The following is a 21,944-nucleotide window of genomic DNA, read 5'->3' as shown; positions in this document are numbered from 1 at the left end:
TTTACCTGGGTAAACCCAAGGGTTTTATCTGGATAAATCCAGGGGTTTTACCTGGATAAGGCCAAGGATTTTGTCTGGGTGAGACTAAGGATTTTACTTTGGTAAGAGCAAGGATTTTACCTGGGTAAATCCAGGGATTTTACCTAGAAAAGACCAAAGATTTTACCTGAGTAAATCCAGGGTTTTTACCTGCATGAGGCAAATGATTTTACCTAAGTCCAAGGATTTTATCTGTGTAAAACTAGGGATTTTACCTGGGCAAATCCAGGGATTTTACCTTGGCAAAGTCAGGAGATTTCCTGGGTAATGCCAAGGATTTTACCTGGGCAATGCCAAGTATTTTACCTGGGTGAGGCTGAGGATTTCACCTGAATAAATCCAAGGATTTTACCGGGGCGAATCCAGGGATTTTACCTGGGTAAATCCAGGGATTTTACCTGGGTAAGTCCAGGGATTTTACCTGGGTAAGTCCAGGGATTTTACCAGGATAAATCCAGAGATTTTACCTGAGCAAATCCAGGGATTTTACCTGGGTAAGTCCAGGGATTTTACCTGGATGAGGCCAAGGATTTAACCTGAGTAAATCCAGGGATTTTACCTGAGTAAGTCCAGGGATTTTACCTTGGCAAAGTCAGGAGATTTCCTGGGTAATGCCAAGGATTTTACCTGGGTGAGACCAAGGATTTTACCTGGATAAGACCAAAGAATTTATCTGGTAATTCACCTGGATAAATCCAGAGTTTTTTCCTGGGCAAGACCAAAGATTTTACCTGGGTAAGACCCAGAATTTAATCTGAGTAAATCCAGGGATTTTACCTGGGAGGCCAGTGATTTTACCTGGATAAATCCAGGGATTTTCCCTGGGTGAGTCCAGGGGTTTTACCTGGATAAATCCAGGGATTTTTCCTGGGTAAATCCAGGGATTTCACCTGGATAAATCCAGGGATTTTCCCTGGGTGAGTCCAGGGGTTTTACCTGGGTGAGGCCAGGGATTTTACCTTGGTAAACTCATGAGATTTCCTGGGTAATGCCAAGGATTTTACCTGAATAAATCCAGGGATTTTACCTGGGTAAGTCCAGGGATTTCACCTGGATAAATCCAGGGATTTTACCTTGGTAAACTCATGGGATTTTACCTGGATAAGTCCAAGGATTTTACCTGGATAAGTCCAAGGATTTTACCTGGATAAATCCAGGGATTTTACCGGGGTGAGTCCAGGGATTTTACCAGGATAAATCCAGGGATTTTACCTGAGCAAATCCAGGGATTTTACCTGAGTAAGTCCAGGGATTTTACCTTGGCAAAGTCAGGAGATTTCCTGGGTAATGCCAAGGATTTTACCTGGGTGAGGCCAAGGATTTTACCTGGATAAGACCAAAGAATTTATCTGGTAATTCACCTGGATAAATCCAGAGTTTTTTCCTGGGCAAGACCAAAGATTTTACCTGGGTAAAACCCAGGATTTGACCTGAGTAAATCCAGGGATTTTACCTGGATAAATCCAGGGATTTTACCTGGATGAGCCCAGGTGTTTTACCTGGGTAAGGCCAAGGATTTTACCTGGATAAATCCAGGGATTTTACCTTGGTAAACTCATGGGATTTCCTAGATAATGCCAAGGATTTTACCTGAATAAATCCAGGGATTTTACCTGGATGAGCCCAGGGATTTCATCTGGATAAATCCAGGGATTTTTCCTGGGTAAATCCAGGGATTTCATCTGGATAAATCCAGGGATTTTACCTGGGTAAGTCCAGGGATTTCATCTGGATAAATCCAGGGATTTTACCTTGGTAAACTCATGGGATTTCCTAGATAATGCTAAGGATTTTACCTGAATAAATCCAGGGATTTTTCCTGGATGAGCCCAGGGATTTCACCTGGATAAATCCAGGGATTTTTCCTGGGTAAATCCAGGGATTTTTCCTGGGTAAATCCAGGGATTTCATCTGGATAAATCCAGGGATTTTACCTGGGTAAGTCCAGGGATTTCATCTGGATAAATCCAGGGATTTCATCTGGATAAATCCAGGGATTTTACCTGAATAAATCCAGGGATTTTACCTGGATGAGCCCAGGGATTTCACCTGGATAAATCCAGGGATTTTACCTGGCTAAGTCCAGGGATTTCATCTGGATAAATCCAGGGATTTTACCTGAATGAGCCCAGGGATTTTACCTGGGTAAGGCCAAGGATTTTACCTGGTTGACGTCTATGACTTTTGCTGGGTAAATTCAGGGATTTCATCTGGATAAATCCAGGTGTTTTACCTGGGTAATGCAAGGATTTTACCTGGTTAGAGTCAGGGACTTCACCTAGCTGCAGCCCCAGCTTTGTCCACGAGCTCTGGGACACCCAGAACCCAAACCCACCGAAGCAGAGCGATAACCGAATCGATTCCCATCAATTAACACATCAATTAACAACCCCGTGCCCGAGAGCTGATTCCCGAGGGATTTCCCTGCCTTTAACAGCCTCTCCCTCCCTGCCCAGGGTTCCCTGTGTTTGCCTGGAAGGGCGAATCCGAGGACGACTTCTGGTGGTGCATCGACCGCTGCGTCAACGTCGAGGGCTGGCAGCCCAACATGGTGAGGAGGAGGAGGAGGAGGAGGAGGAGGAAGGGCAGCTAAAACCTCCTGGATCTCACCAAGCCGTGTTCTGTGTCGCTGCTTCCAAAATAACCTGCATTACAGCAGGTTTTTGGGGTGTTCAGTTTGATTTCAGAGCATCTTGCTGCAGTTTAAACTGCTAAAAACGGCTCCAAATCAGTATTTTTGGAAGAGCTTTTCACCCTGAAATTCTCACCTTTGGCTGAAGTGATTTTTGGGAACAAAGCTCAGATTTTTCCGTGATTTCCACACTTTAAACCTCAGGTGCCTCAACTCCCTTTTTATCCTGCCCTTGTTTCCAGGGAAAACAGAGGACCTGGAATTGGGTGAGCAGAATAATTTTCAGCTGTCAGATGTGCTGTTCTCATCACATTTCCCCAAAGCTTTGGAGCCCTGGAGCTCCTGAGCCAAATGAGATGAGAAGCAATCAAAATGGAATCGTGGAGCTGAGCTGGGCTTTTGCCAATATCGGCTGCTTTGAGGTGGGATTTTTATCCCTTCCAGTCGCTGTCACCTCTAAAAAAACCAGGAATGTCAAAAAAATCCACCCCCGAGGTATCAGACTGAGTCTAGACACGAGAGCAGCTCTCTGAGGAATAATTCCCCATCCAAAATGTCATTTTTGGAACAAGCCAGCGTCCCAGAAAATGCGGATTTTGCTTTCCCAGGATCTCTTCATTCTGGGGCTGTTTTCAGACCTGCTCCTGGAGCATGGAGTGATTGAGGGAGCACCGGGATCTTGGCTCTGTTCCCAGAGATTTGGCTGGATTTTGGAGATCCATGGGTTTAGGGATCAGAAATGGGACGCTGGGTGAGGAGGAGCTGAAAGTCCTGGAATTGTGGAATGGTTTGGGCTGGAGGAGGCTTCAATCCCATCCCATTCCACAGGGACACCTCCCATTATCCCAGGCTGCTCCCAGCCCCTTCCAGCCTGGCCTGGGGCATTCCAGGGATCCAGGGCAGCCACAGCTGCTCTGGGAATCCTGTGCCGCTCTCATTTTCCTATAATTTCTCTGGGAATCCTGTGCCACCCCCATTTTTCCTATCATTTCTCTGGGAATTCTGTGCCACCCCCATTTTCCCATAATTTCTCTGGGAATTCTGTGCCACCCCCATTTTTCCAATAATTTCTCTGGAACTTCTGTGCCACCCCCATTTTCCCCATCATTTCTCTGGGAATCCTGTGCCACTCTCATTTTCTCCCATAATTTCTCTGGGAATCCTGTGCCACCTCCCTTTTCCCCATAATTGCTTTAGGAATCCTGTGCCACCCCCATTTTCTCCATATATTTTTCCAATAATTTCTCTGGGAATCCTGTGCCACTCTCATTTTTCCCATAATTTCTCTGGGAATTCTGAGGAGGAGGAGGATGCAGTGACAAGTCTTTGGTGTAGGGGATGTGCAAAGAGTGGGATGAGGGTGAGGGTGAGGATGAGGATGAGGAGGAGGATGAGGATGAGGAGGAGGAGGAGGAGGAGGATGAGGAGGAGGAGGATTCAGTGAAAAGCCTTTGACATCAGTGTGTGGAATGTGCAAGGATGATGATGATGGTTGTGATTGATGGTGATGATGGTGATGATGATGATGATGGTGACTCTGAGGACAATGGTGGCCGTTGTGCTCTCACCCAGTGCAGCCCTGGACACTTCCCCTGCCCTGGGTGACGTCTGCTCCCTGTTTTCTCTGGAATCCAGCAGGGTTCTCACAATTCTGGAATCCAGCAGGGCTCTCACAATTCCCCCCTTGCCCAGGCCCCCGGGGCCTCCTGGGGGCAAAATCCACATTTGGGTTTTTTCCTTTCCCTTTTTCCTTTTCTTCAGGGATCCCTCCGAGCCCAGCACCGTCCCTGGCTGCCATCCCAGGTGTCCCCAACACGAGCCTGGCCAAGCCCTTGGGCATTTTTTTCCCTGGAATTCCGAGGTTTCTGGGGCTGAGCTGTTTCCCTGCGTGCCCTTCCCGAGGCAGCTCCTCTCCCCAGCCGTGGCTCCTGCAGGGCCCCGCTGACTCTGCCTGGTTTTATTGCAGATCCTGGACGATGGAGGAGACCTCACCCACTGGATCTACAAGAAATACCCCAACATGTTCAAGAAGATCAAGGGCATCGTGGAGGAGAGCGTCACCGGCGTGCACAGGTACGGAGGAGCCTCCGTGGAGCCTCCTGGGCTCTGCCCTTCCCTCATTCCAGCCTGAATTTCCATGGAAAATGCTCCAAACCTGAGCTGGGGCAGGGCTCACTCCTGTGGAACCTCCCAGGCTCTGCCCTTCCCTCAGCCCAGCCTGGATTTCCATGGAAAACGCTCCAAACCTGAGCTGGGGCAGGGCTCAGCCCCCTGGAACCTCCTGGGCTCTGCCTTTCCCTCAGCCCAGCCTGAATTTCCATGGAAAATGCTCCAAACCCGAGGCTGGGGCAGGGCTCACTCCTGTGGAACCTCCCAGGCTCTGCCCTTCCCTCAGCCCAGGGCTGGATTTCCATGGAAAACGCTCCAAACTGAGCCTGGGGCAGGGCTCACTCCTGTGGAGCCTCCTGGGCTCTGCCCTTCCCTCATTCCAGCCTGGATTTCCATGGAAAACGCTCCAAACTGAGCCTGGGGCAGGGCTCAGCCCCCTGGAACCTCCCAGGCTCTGCCCAGGGCTGGATTTCCATGGAAAACGCTCCAAACCTGAGCTGGGGCAGGGCTCAGCCCCTGTGGAACCTCCTGGGCTCTGCCCTTCCCTCATTCCAGCCTGAATTTCCATGGAAAACGCTCCGAACCCGAGGCTGGGGCAGGGCTCACTCCTGTGGAGCCTCCCAGGCTCTGCCTTTCCCTCATTCCAGCCTGAATTTCCATGGAAAACGCTCCAAACCTGAGCTGGGGCAGGGCTCAGCCCCTGTGGAACCTCCTGGGCTCTGCCCTTCCCTCATTCCAGCCTGGATTTCCATGGAAAACGCTCCAAACCCGAGGCTGGGGCAGGGCTCTCTCCTGTGGAACCTCCTGGCCTCTGCCCTTCCCTCATTCCAGCCTGGATTTCCATGGAAAACGCTCCAAACCTGAACTGGGGCAGGGCTCAGCCCCTGTGGAACCTCCTGGGCTCTGCCCTTCCCTCATTCCAGCCTGGATTTCCATGGAAAACGCTCCAAACCTGAACTGGGGCAGGGCTCAGCCCCTGTGGAACCTCCTGGGCTCTGCCCTTCCCTCATTCCAGCCTGGATTTCCATGGAAAACGCTCCAAACCTGAGCTGGGGCAGGGATTACTCCTGTGGAACCTCCTGGGCTCTGCCCAGGGCTGGATTTCCATGGAAAACGCTCCAAACCTGAACTGGGGCAGGGCTCAGCCCCTGTGGAACCTCCTGGGCTCTGCCCTTCCCTCATTCCAGCCTGGATTTCCATGGAAAATGCTCCAAACCTGAACTGGGGCAGGGCTCACTCCTGTGGAACCTCCTGGGCTCTGCCCTTCCCTCATTCCAGCCTGGATTTCCATGGAAAACGCTCCAAACCCCCGGCAGGACACCTGGAACTGCTCCCAGAGCAGCAGGAGCCCCTCCTGAGGGGTGTGGGATCCAGGTGTGGGATCCACCTGTGGGTGGGAGGTGGATCCGGAGGGGCTGAGGAGGAAGCACAGCCCTGACCTAAATCCCTGAGGAGAAGGGAGGTTTGGGAAGAGGAACTGAGGGATTTTTGGGAAGGAAGAACCTCAGAGAGGAGTGAGTGAAACCCCTCAGTCCCTGGCAGGAGCAGGGCTGGGGCTGGGAGGTGTCAGAGGAGCTTTTCCATGGATTGATCCATGGCAGGGAGCTGAGGAGAGCAGCAGCTCTGTGCATGTTCCTGCAGGGAAGGGCTTGGCCAGGGGCTCAGGCAGCTCCGAGACCGGGATGGGAAATGTTTGGAACGGGGAGGAGACTCCAGGCCTGCTCCAGTGGGGACTGGTGGCATTTTTGGGGTCTGGAATCCCAGTGGGAAAGAGAGATTTCCAAAGGCAGGCTCTGCTTCCCAAGGGCTGCAGCAGGGATTGGATTTTCACACTCTCCTGGTTCCCACAGAGAGGTGTTTAAATTAATTTATTTTTTATTTTCCTGCTCTGGGGAGTCTGTGCCCAGAGCTGAGAGCAGGGGGTGCTGGAGAAGGGAGGGATCCAGGGAGAGCTTCCAGCACATTCCAGGGCCTGGAGGGGCTCCAGGAGAGCTGCAGAGGGACTGGGGACAAGGGACAGAGGGACAGGACACAGGGAATGGCTCCCACTGCCAGAGGGCAGGGCTGGATGGGATCTTGGGCAGGAATTCCTGCCTGGAATGGAATTGCCAGAGAATCCCTGCAATGTCCAAGGAAGGATTGGAGCAGCCTGGGATGGTGGGAGGTGTCCCTGGAATGAGCTCTGAGGTCCCTTCCCGCCCAAACCATTCCGGGATTCTGGGATTTGGGACACTCAGAATCCATTCAGAGGGATTTTTATGGAAAATGGGGAGAGAAAAGAGAAGGAAAGGGAAGGGAGACCCTTCATGGTTTCCTGAGATTCCAAGTGAGGCCCCTCAGTCCATGAATTTCTTGGAGAGGAGCTGGATCCAATCTCAGGCTCTGGAGCCAGGCTGGGAGAGCTGGGAATGTTCCCCTGGAGAAGGGAGGGATCCAGGGAGAGCTTCCAGAACATTCCAGGGCCTGGAGGGGCTCCAGGAGAGCTGCAGAGGGACTGGGGACAAGGGACAGAGGGACAGGACACAGGGAATGGCTCCCACTGCCAGAAGGCAGGGCTGGGTGGGATCTGGGGCAGGAATTCCTGCCTGGAATGGAATTGCCAGAGAATCCCTGGAGCCCTGGAATATCCAAGGAAAGGCTGGAGCACCCTGGGGCAGTGGGAGGTGTCCCTGCCACTGGGAAAGGGGAGATTGGGCTGGGATTTTGGGATTTTGGGAAGGAATGAGGGTGGTGAGGGCTGGCAGTGCAGGGCTGGGTGGTTCCCGGGCTGAGCCGTGCCGTGCCGTGCCAGGCTGTACCAGCTGTCCAAGGCGGGGAAGCTCTGCGTGCCCGCCATGAACGTCAACGACTCGGTCACCAAACAGAAATTCGACAACCTCTACTGCTGCCGGGAGTCCATCCTGGACGGGTGAGGAGATCCCGGGGAACCGGGAATTCCAGAGGGAAAGGGGAGGGAAAGCCCGGGGAAAGGGGAGGGAATCCCGCAGGGAACCGGGAGGGAATCCCACAGGAAAAGAGGAGGGATTCCCCCAGGGGAAGGGGAGGAATTCCCACAGGGAAAGGGGAGGAATTCCCTCAGGGAAAGGGGAGGAATTCCCTCAGGGAACCGGGGAGGGATTCCCACAGTGAACAGGAGGAATTCCCCCAGGGAAAGGGGAGGAATTCCCTCAGGGAAAGGGGAGGAATTCCCTGAGGGAACCAGGAGGGATTCCCTGAGGGAACCAGGAGGAATTCCCCCAGGGAAAGGGGAGGAATTCCCTGAGGGAACCACAAGGAATTCCCTGAGGGAACCACAAGGAATTCCCTGAGGGAACCAGAAGGAATTCCCTGAGGGAACCAGGAGGAATTCCCACAGGCTACAGGAGGAATTCCCTGAGGGAACCAGGAGGAATTCCCACAGGCTACAGGAGGAATTCCCCCAGGGCTCTGCTGCCCTTTGGATCCCCTGGCTCAATCCCTGTGTCAGAGGAGAGTAAAACCCTTCCTTACCCTGGCCCAGTGGGAATTCCCATCCTGTGGGATAAAATCCGCCTGTGTCCCTTGTGTGACTCAGCATTCCTGCCCTTCCTCCTTCCCCCCTTTATCCCTCTGCTCTCCTTATTCCCTTTTTTTCATGGAATTGGGTGTCCGTGTCCTTTCAGCCCCAAATGCCACCACGGCTGAGCAAGGACAGGGTTTGTCCTTGTGCCATCGTTTGTGGCAGGATCCATGAGCAATCCCTGAATCCCTGATGTGTCCCAAGGGGCAGGAATGGGAATAATGAGGGGGTGAAATATGGGAACAGAATTCCCAGAGAAGCCGTGGCTGCTCCTGGATCCCTGGGAGTGCCCAAGGCCAGGCTGGACAGGGCTGGGAGCAGCCTGGGATGGTGGGAGGTGTCCCTGGGATGGGATCCATGGGATGGGATGGGATCCATGGGATCCATGGGATGGGATCCATGGGATCCATGGGATGGGATCCATGGGATGAGATGGGATCCAGGGGATGGGATCCAGGGGATGGGATGGGATCCATGGGATGGGATCCATGGGATGGGATGGGATCCATGGGATGGGATCCATGGGATGGGATGGGATCCATGGGATGGGATCCATGGGATGGGATCCATGGGATGGGATGGGATCCATGGGATGGGATCCATGGGATGGGATCCATGGGATGGGATGGGGTGGGGTGGAGTGGGATAGGATCCATGGGATGGGATAATGGGATGTGATCCATGGGATGGGATCTATGGAATCCATGGGATGGGATCCATGGGAGGGGATCCATGGGATCCATGGGATGGGATCCATGGGAGGGGATCCCTGGGATGGGATCCATGGGATGGGATCCATGGGATGGGATCCATGGGATGGGATGGGATCCATGGGATGGGATGGGGTGGGGTGGAGTGGGATGGGATCCATGGGATGTGATCCATGGGATGGGATCTATGGAATCCATGGGAGGGGATCCATGGGATCCATAGGAGGGGATGGGATGGTATCCATGGGATGGGATCCATGGGATGGGATCCATGGGATGGGATAATGGGATGGGATAATGGGATGAGATAATGGGATGGGATAATGGGATGGGATAATGGGATGGGATAATGGGATGGGATAATGGGATGGGATAATGGGATGGGATAATGGGATGGGATAATGGGATGGGATAATGGGATGGGATGGGATTTAAGGTCCTTTCCAACCCTGGGATTCCATGGAAACACCTCGGGGGTGAGTTGGAATTCTGGCCCAGGAATTGCCAGCGGGGTCAGGGTGAGGAGAGCAGAGGTGCCCGACAGCTGCAGTGGGTTTCAGCTGAATTCCCGTGGAAAAGAGGGAATTTCACCTTCCCTGCGCCAATAACCCATTTACTCCAGAGCTAAAAATAGCCTGGAATGTAGGGCAGGCTGGGGAGGGAGCAGGAGGAGCCCAGGGAGCTGCATCTGGGAAAAGCTCTGGAATTCTGGCAAGGAGCTCCCCCTCCGCTGCTCCCGGGGCTCTCCTCGGGGCTGACAACAAAAATTCGGATTAAAGAGGGTTTGGAGAGGATTTTCCCTCTTTGGGGAGTGTCAAAAGAAAGGGGAATGAATAAAAATCAACAAAATAAAGGCTCCAAACCCAGCTCCCATCCTCTCTGTTGGAAGAACAAAGGAGCTCCCACCCTTCCAGAAGAAAAGGGAATTTTTAGGAGATTTTTGGGTTTTCTCTTCCCCTGGGATTTCAGGGATGCAGGATCCGGCTGTGGAGCCCTCCTGGGAGCAGCTCTCAGTGCTGGGCTGCAGTTCTGAGCTTTAATTTGGTTTTATTTCCTTTTGCTCAGCCTCAAGAGGACGACAGACATGATGTTCGGGGGGAAGCAGGTGGTGGTTTGTGGCTATGGGGAGGTAAGGGGCTCCAGCTTCCCAATTCCCCCTTTTCCCACTGGGAATTCCGGGTCTGAATCCTCCTTCCCTCAGCTCTTTGCACCTGCAGGACCCTCCCAACCTCAGGAGTTTGCCAAAAAATCAAAGTTTTCCATCATTTCTTATCTTTAAAAATACATATGTTAAATATTCTGAATATCTTTAATATCTGGATATTGGCATGGCCAGATATTGATACAACACATATTCTCACAATTTTAATATTTAACCTGATTTCACTAAATTCATATTTCTTTATATTTATATATTAAATATATATTTATTATTTATATACTTTTATATATTTTTATACATTAAATATATTTATTACATTCACTGATTCCACTCAAATCAGAGGTTCTGGGCGTTCCAGTGGGGTCAAGAGAGAATCAATCCTGATTTATCCCTTCACCCACCCTCTCTCCACGTGGGAATTTTCCCCTTTTCCCAGCTTTTCTTAGGACCAGTCCACACCAGTTGCAGTGGGTGCTCTGCTGGGTTTTTTTAGTGTCCAAACAGCTGGAATGGGTCCGTTTTTCCTGCTGTAATCACATTTTTGGGAGCTTTCAGTGGTTTAACCTGGGTTCCCTGCACTGCCTGTGCTGGGCAGAGGTTACAGCTCGTTAACCCTGCGAGTTAATTACCCCTAAATCTCCCTGAGTGGAGCAAAATTGGGATGTTTGGGAGGAAATAACCCCTGGGGCCAGAACCAGTGGGGTTTTTAGTGCCTCCCTTCCCTAAGCCAGGCCTGAGCCTCAGGTGCCTCCAAATCCCGGGATTTCGTGCAGAAATTCAGGGAATTCAGCTGGAGCCCCCTGCAGCTTTCAGAAATGCAGTTTAACCCCCCAGAGGAGTCTGAAGGGCTGGGAGGAGCCTCCTGTGCATCCCTGGGGAGATTCCTGAGCTCCAGCCCCATCCACGCAGCCCCAGGGGTGTCCAGAGGTGCCAGGAGTGAATTAAAACCTCCAGAGAAACTCAAATGCACAAATCCACCCAGACACGAGGGGGAAATGCAAGTTCAGCTTGAAATAAATGAAAGATTTTTAAGTGCCTCAGCAAATAAGAGACTGAGTTAGTTAAGCAAGAAAAAGCCCTAAAGCCCAGTTTAAAGTTCAGTGATTTTGCCTTCTGCAAAGTTAGGTAAATTCTAATCATAACAAAAATAATGTAGCCTTGCTAGGAATTCCTAGATAGAGCAGACAGAGCTGTTTGTGTAAGAATTTGTGTAAGAATCTGCACATAAATTCTAATTTAGGATTAATTCTAGCTTAGGACAGGCCCCCCAAGGCAATACTGGCTGTTGGAACCCCGGGCACTGGGAATTGCAGGGAATTCCCCTGGGAATTGCAGGGAATTCCCCTGGGAATTCCAGGCTCTCTGTGCTGACCCCCAGGCAAACCCTGCACTGACCTGAGGCTGGAAAAGGCTCCCAAAATGGAGCGACAGCGCTGGGACTGTGGGTGTGGGGTTTGGGCAGCAGTGTGTGACACCACAGGGGGGAAAACTTGGATTTTAAGGGTTTAGAATATGGTAATAGATAAATAAAGCAAGGTGGAGGATTTAGGGTGTGAGGCTTCTTTTTCACCTTCTCCTCCACGGCTCTGGTGGTGTTTTGTATTTGGGTAGAAAAACCCACACTGTGGGCCAGGGGTGGTTGGGTATTGGGTTAAAAGTAAAAATAATTTAGGTGTCATTTAATAACTGGACAGTTTGTGTTTAAAAGGCCTGGTAGAGAGAGAGATGGGCTCCATTTTTCACTTTGTTATCCAGAACTCACATCTTGTGAGACTGCAACATGGATAAAGATTAATAAACATCTGAGCCTGCACACAAACTCTGTCCCTCGAGCACTAAACCCCTGCTCTAACAGAAAAAACAAGATTAAACCCCCATAACTGGGGTTTTTACCTGGCTAAAGGCAGAGCAGCAGTGCCCGTTTGGGGGTGCCCGGGCACCCAGGGGTGCTGTGCCCTGCTGAGGTGTCCCTGCAGGTGGGGAAGGGCTGCTGTGCCGCGCTCAAGGCCATGGGCTCCATCGTCTACGTCACCGAGATCGACCCCATCTGCGCCCTGCAGGCCTGGTAAGGGCTCCCGGGGGGCTGGGGGCCCCAAAAACCACTGCTGGGGGGCTGGGGGTCCCAAAAAACACTGCTGGGGGTCCCAAAAAACACTGCTGGGGGGCTGGGGGCCCCAAAAAACACTGCTGGGGGGCTGGGGGTCCCAAAAAACACTGCTGGGGGGCTGGGGACCCCAAAAAACACTGCTGGAAAACTCGGGGAGCAGGGGGTCCCAAAAAACACTGCTGGGGGGCTGGGGGTCCCAAAAAACACTGCTGGGGGTCCCAAAAAACACTGCTGGGGGGCTGGGGGTCCCAAAAAACACTGCTGGGAAACTCGGGGAGCAGGGGGGTCCCAAAAACCACTGCTGGGCACCTTGGGGGTACCAGGGAGGGGTTCAGGAGCTCCCTGTGTCCACACCTCTGTTCTGGGGCCGGGAAAGGGCCCAGCCTAAAACATCTCCCAGTTTATCCCATCCCCTCCCAGTTTATCCCATCCCCTCCCAGTTTATCCCATCCCCTCCCAGTTTATCCCATCCCCTCCCAGTTTATCCCATCCCAGGAAAGGGGCCTGCCCTAAAGCCCCTCCCAGTTTATCCCATCCCCTCCCAGTTTATTCCATCCCAGGAAAGGACTGCCCTAAAACATCCCCCAGATTATCACATCCCTTCCCAGGAAAGGGGCCTGTCCTAAAGCCTCTCCCAGTTTATCCCATCCCCTCCCAGTCTATCCCATCCCAGTAAAGGGATGCCCTAAAGCCTCTCCCAGCCCACCCCACCCCGCAGCAGCCGGGCGTCGGGACCGTGCCTCGCGGGGATTTTGGGAATGCTCTGCCCTGCGGGGATTTTGGGAATGCTCTGCCCTGCGGGGATTTTGGGAATGCTCTGCCCTGCGGGGATTTTGGGAATGCTCTGCCTCGCGGGGATTTTGGGAATGCTCTGCCCTGCGGGGATTTTGGGAATGCTCTGCCCTGCGGGGATTTTGGGAATGCTGTGCCTTGCGGGGATTTTGGGAATGCTCTGCCCTGCGGGGATTTTTGGGAATGCTCTGCCTTGCAGGGATTTTGGGAATGCTCTGCCCCCTGGCTGTGCCCACACCTCCCCCGGGGGCGCTGGGGCCCTGTGACCCCTCACTGAGCCCTCCTGGCTCCGGGACACCCCAAAAAGGGCCCAGCACCCCCCGAGACCCGACCCCCACCCCTCCATCCACTCCTGCACCCCGGGGTGGGGGACCCCAAACCCACCCAAACCCTCATCCTGCTCCTCCCCAGCCTGTGCCGAGAGGACTAACGAGCTCTAATTAGCAGAGCTGATGAACTTCTGGGCTGCCCCGTGCCCTTCCTCCAGCCTCAGCTGGGAATTTCCAGCAGTCCCTGCAGCACGTGGCCCCTCTCAGGAGGAGCCTGCAGTGGGGGAAAGCTCAGGAAACGGGGACACGCAGCAGAAAAAAATTGATTTTTTATTTTAGTAACTGCGATTTTGCAGCCTGTGAGAGGCACAGGAGGGAGCTCTGGGGAGGATTGTCAGGAATGCCAAAAACACCCGGCCTGCCCCTGTCACCGCTGAGCTCACCTGGCTGGGGAGGCGGGGCAGGGCCGGCACCTGGGGGGGCCTGAATTGGGATTTCAGGGGGTCGAGAGGCACCTGCAGCTCTGGGGTGCCCTAAATGGGGACCTCAGGGGTGAAGAGAGGAACCTGCACCCTTGGGGTGTCTTTGGGGTGCCCTAAATGGGGATCTGAGGGTGCAGAGAGGCACCTGCAGCTCTGGGGTGTTTTTGGGATGCCCTAAATCAGGATCCCAGGGGTGAAGAGAGGCACCTGCAGCTCTGGGATCCTCTAAATCAGGATCTCAGTGGGGTCGAGAGGCACCCACAGCTTTGGGGTGCTCTAAATTTGGATCCCAGGGGTGAAGAGAGGCACCCCCAGCCTTGGGGTGTCTTTAGAGTGCCCTCAATGAGGATCTCAGGGGGGTCGAGAGGCACCTGCAGCTCTGGGGTGTCTCTGGGGTGCCCTAAATCCATCCCAGCCTGGATCCTGAGCGGATCCACAGCTCCGGGTTGTTCCTTGTGAGAGGAGCAGCTCTGAAAACCCGTCTGGGTCCAGAACTGAGGTTTGCAGATGAGAAGGCCACGACAGGAATGTGAACCCCCAGATCCCCTCTCACCCCTCCTCACAAACACCCCAGATCCTCCCGGGTGACCCCAGGAAATCCCAGGGCCCCGGTGGCCCTGCAGGAGGTCCCAGTTGGACCTGGGGTCACTTTTCCCGTTTCTCCTCTCAGCATGGACGGGTTCCGGCTGGTGAAGCTCAACGAGGTCATCAGGCAGGTGGACATCGTCATCACCTGCACAGGTACGGCCGGGCAGGGGGTCTGCACCCCAAAACGGGCAGGGGGAGCCCCAAAGGCAGGACAGGGGGCGATGGTGGGGATTGGTGATGATGGGATTGGTGATGATGGGGTTTGGATGGGATTGGTGATGATGGGATTGGTGATTTGGGGGATTTGGTGATGATGGGATTTGGTGATGATGGGATTGGAGATGGTGGGGATTGGTGATGATGGGATTGGCGATGATGGGATTGGCGATGATGGGATTGGTGATTTGGGGGATTTGGTGATGATGGGATTTGGTGATGATGGGATTGGAGATGATGGGATTGGAGATGATGGGATTGGCGATGATGGGATTGGTGATGATGGGATTGGTGATGATGGGGTTTGGATGGGATTGGTGATGATGGGATTGGTGATGATGGGATTTAATGATGATGGGATTTAATGATGATGGGATTTAATGATGATGGGATTTAATGATGATGGGATTTAATGATGATGGGATTGGTGATTTGGGGGGTTTGGTGATGGTGGGATTGGTGATGATGGGATTTGGTGATGGTGGGTTTGGTGATGATGGGATTTGGTGCTGCAGGGAACAAGAACGTGGTGACCAGGGAACATCTGGACAGGATGAAGAACAGCTGCATCGTCTGCAACATGGGGCACTCCAACACCGAGATCGACGTGGTGAGCACGGCCCGGGGCTGGGTGGGGTCTGGGGTGGTGGGGTCTGGGGTGACAGTATTTGGGGTGACAGTGTTTGAGAGTGATGGTGTTTTGGGGTGATGGTATTTTGGGGTGATGGTGTTTTGGGGTGATGGTATTTTGGGGTGATGGTGTTTGGAGCAACACCAGCAGCTCTGTCTGCCCTGAGGAAGCCCCTGGAGGAGATAGAATCCACCACCCCCGTGTGTCAGACGTGTCCCAGTCCCTCCCTGATCCCAAGGGACATCCAGCACCCTGAGCAGGGCCCGGTGCCCCCAGCCTCAATTTGGGAATCCTCCAGCCCAGAGTGGCCCAGCCACGAGTCCCAAAATCTGCTCACCCATGCTTGGGCATGAGCAGAAACCCAGGGGAGCCTCGTCTGGAGAATTCCAGAGAACTCCCGTGGGTTTGAAGGCATTTTCCGGGCTGGAGGGAGCGGCTGCAGCCATGCAGGGTCCGGCTGGTGGCCGTGAGTCCTCCTGGGCAGGTCTGGGACAGTCCTGGGGGGGTTGATGTGTCGAGATGACAGAAGCAGCTCAGGCTGTGAACCACGGGGGTGTCCCTGGGGTGGCTCCCAGGCCACTGGCAGGGCTGGCTGCTGTCCCTGTCCCTGTCCCCATCCCGGTGCCCCGGTGCCACCGTGACCCCCTGGCGCCGTTTCCAGGCCAGCCTGCGCACGCCTGAGCTCACCTGGGAGCGCGTCCGGTCGCAGGTGGATCACGTCATCTGGCCCGACGGCAAGAGGATCGTGCTGCTGGCAGAGGTGAGGGGGCAGGAATGGCTCTGCCTCACGGGATCCCGGAATTGCTGAGGTTGGAAACACCTCTGAGACCCCTGTGCCCAGTGCCACATCCACAGGGCTTTGAAATCCCCCCAGGGATGGGCACTCCAAACCTCCCAGGGCTGGACAAACCTTTCCATGGAGGAATTTTCCCTGAAATCCCCCCTGCCCCTCCCCTGGCCCAGCCTGAGGCCGTTCCCTCTCCTCCTGTCCCTGTTCCTGGGAGCACAGCCCGACCCCCCCGGCTGTCCCCTCCTGTCAGGGACTTGTGCAGAGCCACAAGGTCCCCCTGAGCTCCTGGCATGAGGAAAAGCTCCCCTGGTTTAGTTTATCCCACTCCAGGGTATCCCCCACGGGGAGATCTCCCCTTCCTAAGGGCAGCCACGCCCTGGGGCTGGCTGTGGGTGACAAACAGCTGGGACAGGTCACTCCAGCGGTTCCTGTCCCCCCTGTGGGTCACAGAGTGGCCTCGATGCCATCAACAGCCACGTTCTGCTTCCCAGGGCCGCCTGCTGAACCTGAGCTGCTCCACCGTGCCCACCTTCGTCCTGTCCATCACGGCCACCACGCAGGTGAGGCCCGGGCGGGGCCGGGGCCGGGGCCGGGCCGGGGCCGGGGCTGGGCGGGGACAGGCGGGGACAGGCGGGGACAGCCCCGCCCCGGGGGCGGCAGCCCTGACCCGGTGTCCCCCCGCAGGCCCTGGCTCTGATCGAGCTCTACAACGCCCCCGAGGGCCGCTACAAGCAGGACGTGTATCTGCTGCCGAAAAAAATGGGTAACGACATTCCCGTCGCCTTCTGCCCCTGGAGTTGGGCTGGGAGGTGGCCCTGGGGCAGGCTGTGCCACTGTCACCGCTGGGAGGTGGCCCTGGGGCAGGCTATGTCACTGTCACCGCTGGGAGGTGGCCCTGAGCCCAGCCCGGGGGCTCCCAGCAGCTCCTTCCCACTGGCCCCGGGCTCGTTGGTGCTTTGCTGTCCCCGCTGTGGGTCAGGGGGTGGCTGCCAGTGCAGGGGGGTCCCGTGGGGCCTGAGCCCCGAGCCCCCTCCCGGGGACTCCTCCAGTACGGGCTGGGAGTCGGGGTTTGTGAGGTCTGAGGTGAGGGGTCACTGCTGGAGGGGCTGGGTGGGCTCTGCCCCAGCCCAGGGGTCTCCGTGCCATGCTGGGGCCCGGGGGTCTCCGTGCTGTGCTGGGGCCCGGGGGTCTCTGTGCTGTGCTGAGCCCCGGGGGTCTCTGTGCTGTGCTGGGGCCCGGGGGTCTCTGTGCTGTGCTGGGGCCCGGGGGTCTCCGTGCTGTGCTGGGGCCCGGGGGTCTCCGTGCTGTGCCCCAGCCCGGGGGTCTCCGTGCTGTGCTGGGGCCCGGGGGTCTCTGTGCTGTGCTGGGGCCCGGGGGTCTCCGTGCTGTGCTGGGGCCCGGGGGTCTCTGCGCTGTGCCCCAGCCCGGGGGTCTCTGCGCTGTGCTGGGGCCCGGGGGTCTCCGTGCTGTGCTGGGGCCCGGGGGTCTCCGTGCTGTGCTGGGGCCCGGGGGTCTCCGTGCTGTGCTGGGGCCCGGGGGTCTCCGTGCTGTGCCCCAGCCCGGGGGTCTCTGTGCTGTGCTGGGGCCCGGGGGTCTCTGCGCTGTGCTGGGGCCCGGGGGTCTCTGCGCTGTGCTGGGGCCCGGGGGTCTCTGCGCTGTGCTGGGGGTCTCTGCGCTGTGCTGGGGCCCGGGGGTCTCTGTGCCGTGCTGGGGCCCGGGGGTCTCTGTGCCGTGCTGGGGCCCGGGGGTCTCTGCGCTGTGCTGGGGCCCGGGGGTCTCTGCGCTGTGCTGGGGGTCTCTGTGCTGTGCTGAGGCCCGGGGGTCTCTGTGCTGTGCTGGGGGTCTCTGTGCTGTGCTGTGCTGAGCCCCGGGGGTCTCTGTGCTGTGCTGAGGCCCGGGGGTCTCTGTGCTGTGCTGGGGCCCGGGGGTCTCTGTGCTGTGCTGGGGCCCGGGGGTCTCTGTGCTGGGGCCCGGGGGTCTCTGTGCTGTGCTGAGGCCCGGGGGTCTCTGTGCCGTGCTGGGGCCCGGGGGTCTCCGTGCTGTGCTGGGGGTCTCTGTGCTGTGCCGGGGGTCTCTGTGCCGTGCTGAGCCCCGGGCTCTGCCCCCAGACGAGTACGTGGCCAGCCTGCACCTGCCCACCTTCGACGCGCACCTGACGGAGCTGACGGACGAGCAGGCCAAGTACCTGGGGCTCAACAAGAACGGACCCTTCAAACCCAACTACTACAGGTGCCCCCTGCTCCCTGCCCCTCCTGGTGTCCTCCCGGTGTACTCCTGGTGCTCTCCTGGTGCCCTCAGCCCCTTCTGGTGCCCTCCCGGTGCCCTCTGCCCCTCCCGGTGCCCCTCACGGTGCCCTCCTGGTGTCCTCCCAGCCTTCTGCCCCTCCCAGTGCCCTCCCGGTGTCCTCCCGGTGCCTTCCCAGTTCTCTGCCCCTCCTGGTGCCCTCTGTCCCCCCCGGTGCCCTCCCACCCTCTCCCCCTGCCTGCTCTGGGGGTGCCCGTGGGGGCAGAGGGGACGGGCTTTACCCCCATCCCCGAGGGGCCTCCAGGGGCTCTGCTCGGTGCCGGTGGGGACGGCAGGACGGGGATGGCGCTGCTGGGGCCGTGACAGCAGCGCCTGGCAGGGCAGGAGCCGTCTGTGCTGGCAGCAGCTGTCACCCAGACGTGGCAGATGCCAGCGCCGTGCCACCAGCTCGGGGGCAGCTTTATTTTTAAAGTGTGACAGAGGACGAGGTGGCACAGAGCGGCCTCGGCCCCGGGGCTGCTCCCGCGGGCTCAGCTCCGCGGGCTCAGCTCCACGGGCTCAGCTCCACGGGCTCAGCTCCACAGGCTCAGCTCCACGGGCTCAGCTCCACGGGCTCAGCTCCACGGGCTCAGCTCCGCGGCTGCTCCCCCAGCACGGGCTGGGCAGGTCCCCAAAACAGCAATTTCCAATGAGAACCCCTGGATCGTTTCCCTTTCCGCGTTTTTTTGGCAGCACTGCCATGAATTTCTGCTGTGCAAATGAAATGGCTTTGCACAAACGTGGATCAGCTTGGGAGGGTGAAGCCCAGATCCTTTTCCTGCAGGAAAAGGGATTTTCTTGGCAGGCAGAGAGCACCAGAACACTCCCAGTTTGGGGATTACTGGCTTTTCCCAGATCGTGAGGTTTTTTCCTTGCAAAATCCTGGTCCTTCCCTGTGGCTGTGGAGGAATTCCCTGTGGTTCAGTTCTGTCCCTGGTTTTGGTGTCTGACGTGGCTCAAAACCTATGGGCAGTGAGGTTTGTCCCCGGTTTTGGTGTCCAACATGGCCCATCCTTTGAGGAGCGAGGTTTGTCCCTGGTTTTGGTGTCCAACATGGCCTATCCTTGGGGCAGTGAGGTTTGTCCCGTGCACAGAGGGGTTGGGATCCGTTGAGGAGGGGACGGGATCCACTGAGGAGGGGTTGGGATCCGTTGGGGATCACGGGGAGTTCCCTGCACTGAGGGGGAGCCAGGACCCCTCCAACCTCCCCTGGGCCCCTCGGAGGCAGCCAGGCCCGAGTCCCTTCCTCAGCCATTTCTGTCCTGGGCGTCTCCCCCTCCCCAGATCCGGGGCAGCTCCCGCCCCTTCCCGCTCACCGAGCGCCGTCTGTCTGTCCCTCTCCTCGCAGATACTGAGCTCCTGCATCCCGGGGAGTCGCAGGAGCAGCAGCAGCCACCGAGAATTTCTCAACTACTGTACAGGATGAAACCGCGCAAGCTTCCCACGCTAGAGCCGGGCTTGCTGCCATAGTCGACAGTGTGTTTTAGGTTATTTATTTATTAAATTAGAATACTGTTCACGTGGCCTCTGCCACTGGTGTTCGTCCTGCCGCGGGACTGGGAGACGCTGGATTTTCTTTCCGTTCCTTTCATTTTTCTCTTTGGGTTCGTTCCTTTCCGGGGCTGGGAGGACGGGGAAGGCGAGGAGGAAGCTGCTGGGATGGAGCCGTGGAATGGTCCCTCACCCCTGCTCACCCCGTGCGCGGCCCGGGAGCCGCTCCGGGCCTCCTCCAGCGCTGCTCCGGCGGGCGGCTCGACAACCGAGCCAAACCCTCGCTGGCTCCCGCCCGGCCGGGATCTGGCTGGAGAAGCCTCTCCGTGTGCCCTGGGCGCGCCCGGGGCCGTGCCCAGCCGGGGAACCTCGCCTTAGCCCCGCCCGGAGCTGTGCCCGAGGGTCGGCGCCGGCCGGGGCCAGCCCCGAGCGCTGCCCCGGCGCGGCCCCGCGGCGTTTTCCTGCTGCTGTCGTTCCGAGTGCCAACCTCTGGATCAACCAAAGTCGTGTTCCCGGCGGGGCCGCGCTGCCGGGAGGGCCTCGCCCGCCGATGCTGCTGATGCGGCCGGCACCTCTGCCACGCCCGCAGAGCTCGCCGGCCGCCCGGCTGGGAGGAGCCCGCTCCTTCTCCAGCTGGATCTCAGTCCTCATTGGAAATGTTTTATTTTCTGCTCATATCTGTACGAATCCGGAAATCCCCTGTGGAATGTACGAGACGTCACCGGAGTGACCCCCACGTGCCAGGGGAGCGTTGAGCATCACTCAAACCCTCGGGCCACCTCGAATCTCGACGTGTCAGAGCTGATGGAGAATAAATCTGCCAGAGTTCCCTGCTTTATCCCAGGATGTCCCCCCTGAGCATGGGACAGCGTGGCCCTTGCCAAGGTGACCTCCCAAGTGTCCGACCGGAGTCACTCCTGTCCCTCACGGGTGGCCCTGCTGAAATAAAACTGCCCAGCCCCGTGAGCACAGCAGCCTTTGTCCTCCCTGCTTCTTCCCGAGTCTCTCATCGGCTGCAGATCTGTGTTTTGTCCTCCTGGGCTTCTTTGCCATCGTGGAGAACTTTCCTGTTCACGCACAAGGAAGGGAGAACGGAGGAGTTACGGCCTCAAGGCCCTCCCAGGGCTCTCAGGAGGGTCAGGTTGCCACAAGTCGCTCATCTCCAGAGCAAACGTTCCCGTGTGCCGGCTCACTCCGAGCTTCTCTTTGAAATCTCTCAAAATCAGGAAGGAAAACCTTGAGAAGACCTTGAGGAAACCTTGAGGAGACCTTGGGAAGGCGTCAGGGCTCTGAGGAGGCCTTGAGGAGATGTTCAGGCTTTGAGAAGCTTCCACGCAGACTGGTGGCTAACCAGAGACTGGAAATGATCTCTGCTGCTTCGTTTCACCCCGATCCTGAGATTTTTGGGAAGAATCCCCTGAGCTGTTGGAAGCGTCACAGCCGGGTCTCGCCCCCGCTGTCCTCCGGGGCAGAGCAACTTTGGGAAGAGCAGGAATCCCATCCCGAGCCAACCACAGCCACTTCCCCCTGGAAAAGACCCTTTCATCCCAACCCCTCCAACCCCCAGAGCCTGCTCTGCACAGCCCCGGGTCCCTTCATGCCCTCTTTGAACCCCCTTTTATCTTCCAGGTAGATAGGAAGGGAAAAAAATATATATATTAATACTAAAATCCCAACTGGCTTTTCCCACCTCGATTTTTAAAGCTCTTCTCCATGTTCTGCTTCTCCTGTAAAAGCTTTTTGGCTCGCTTGGCTTTTTTCCTAATCAACCTGGAATCATATCCTATGATCATCTCTAAATTAAACGTGTAATGGGGTTTGGTTTCTTTTATCTTTTTTTTTTTTTAATGTAACACATTTTCCAAGATTTAGGAAAAAGGAGATTTTAGGTAACACCAGCAAAATCATATAAAGGAAATTAATTCTGTTCTGAACTTTAGAGATAATAAGACAAAACTCGTCATCAGCAGTGAGGAAACAAAAACGTTGCAACCGTAACATTTCAAAAAGGATGTTTTAAATATTAATGTCTGAGTGATTGTATTAGATCAGCAATAAAGACTCTGTAATCTCAAAACACAAATAAAACATTGGAAAACTCCGCC

General features: G+C 56.1%; 1 protein-coding gene across 1 annotated transcript in view; it reads left to right on the top strand.

The window, feature by feature from the left end:
- Positions 1-21,944, top strand: part of AHCYL2 (adenosylhomocysteinase like 2) — a 38,454-nt gene extending 16,510 nt beyond the window's left edge. Inside the window, exons 6-17 of the mRNA XM_063397174.1 lie at positions 2,496-2,590; positions 4,638-4,744; positions 7,572-7,688; positions 10,094-10,157; positions 12,167-12,255; positions 14,511-14,581; positions 15,160-15,254; positions 15,937-16,035; positions 16,557-16,625; positions 16,750-16,828; positions 18,174-18,294; positions 19,697-21,944. Coding sequence (XP_063253244.1) covers positions 2,496-2,590; positions 4,638-4,744; positions 7,572-7,688; positions 10,094-10,157; positions 12,167-12,255; positions 14,511-14,581; positions 15,160-15,254; positions 15,937-16,035; positions 16,557-16,625; positions 16,750-16,828; positions 18,174-18,294; positions 19,697-19,703 — 1,013 coding nt within the window. The 3' untranslated portion in view covers positions 19,704-21,944. The remainder of the gene's footprint in view (positions 1-2,495; positions 2,591-4,637; positions 4,745-7,571; positions 7,689-10,093; positions 10,158-12,166; positions 12,256-14,510; positions 14,582-15,159; positions 15,255-15,936; positions 16,036-16,556; positions 16,626-16,749; positions 16,829-18,173; positions 18,295-19,696) is intronic.

Source organism: Prinia subflava, chromosome 4 (assembly GCF_021018805.1).
Source record: "Prinia subflava isolate CZ2003 ecotype Zambia chromosome 4, Cam_Psub_1.2, whole genome shotgun sequence".
Lineage (NCBI taxonomy): Eukaryota > Metazoa > Chordata > Aves > Passeriformes > Cisticolidae > Prinia > Prinia subflava.
The sequence above is the reverse complement of the archived record's forward strand: the minus strand, read 5'-3'. Positions and strand labels throughout refer to the sequence as shown.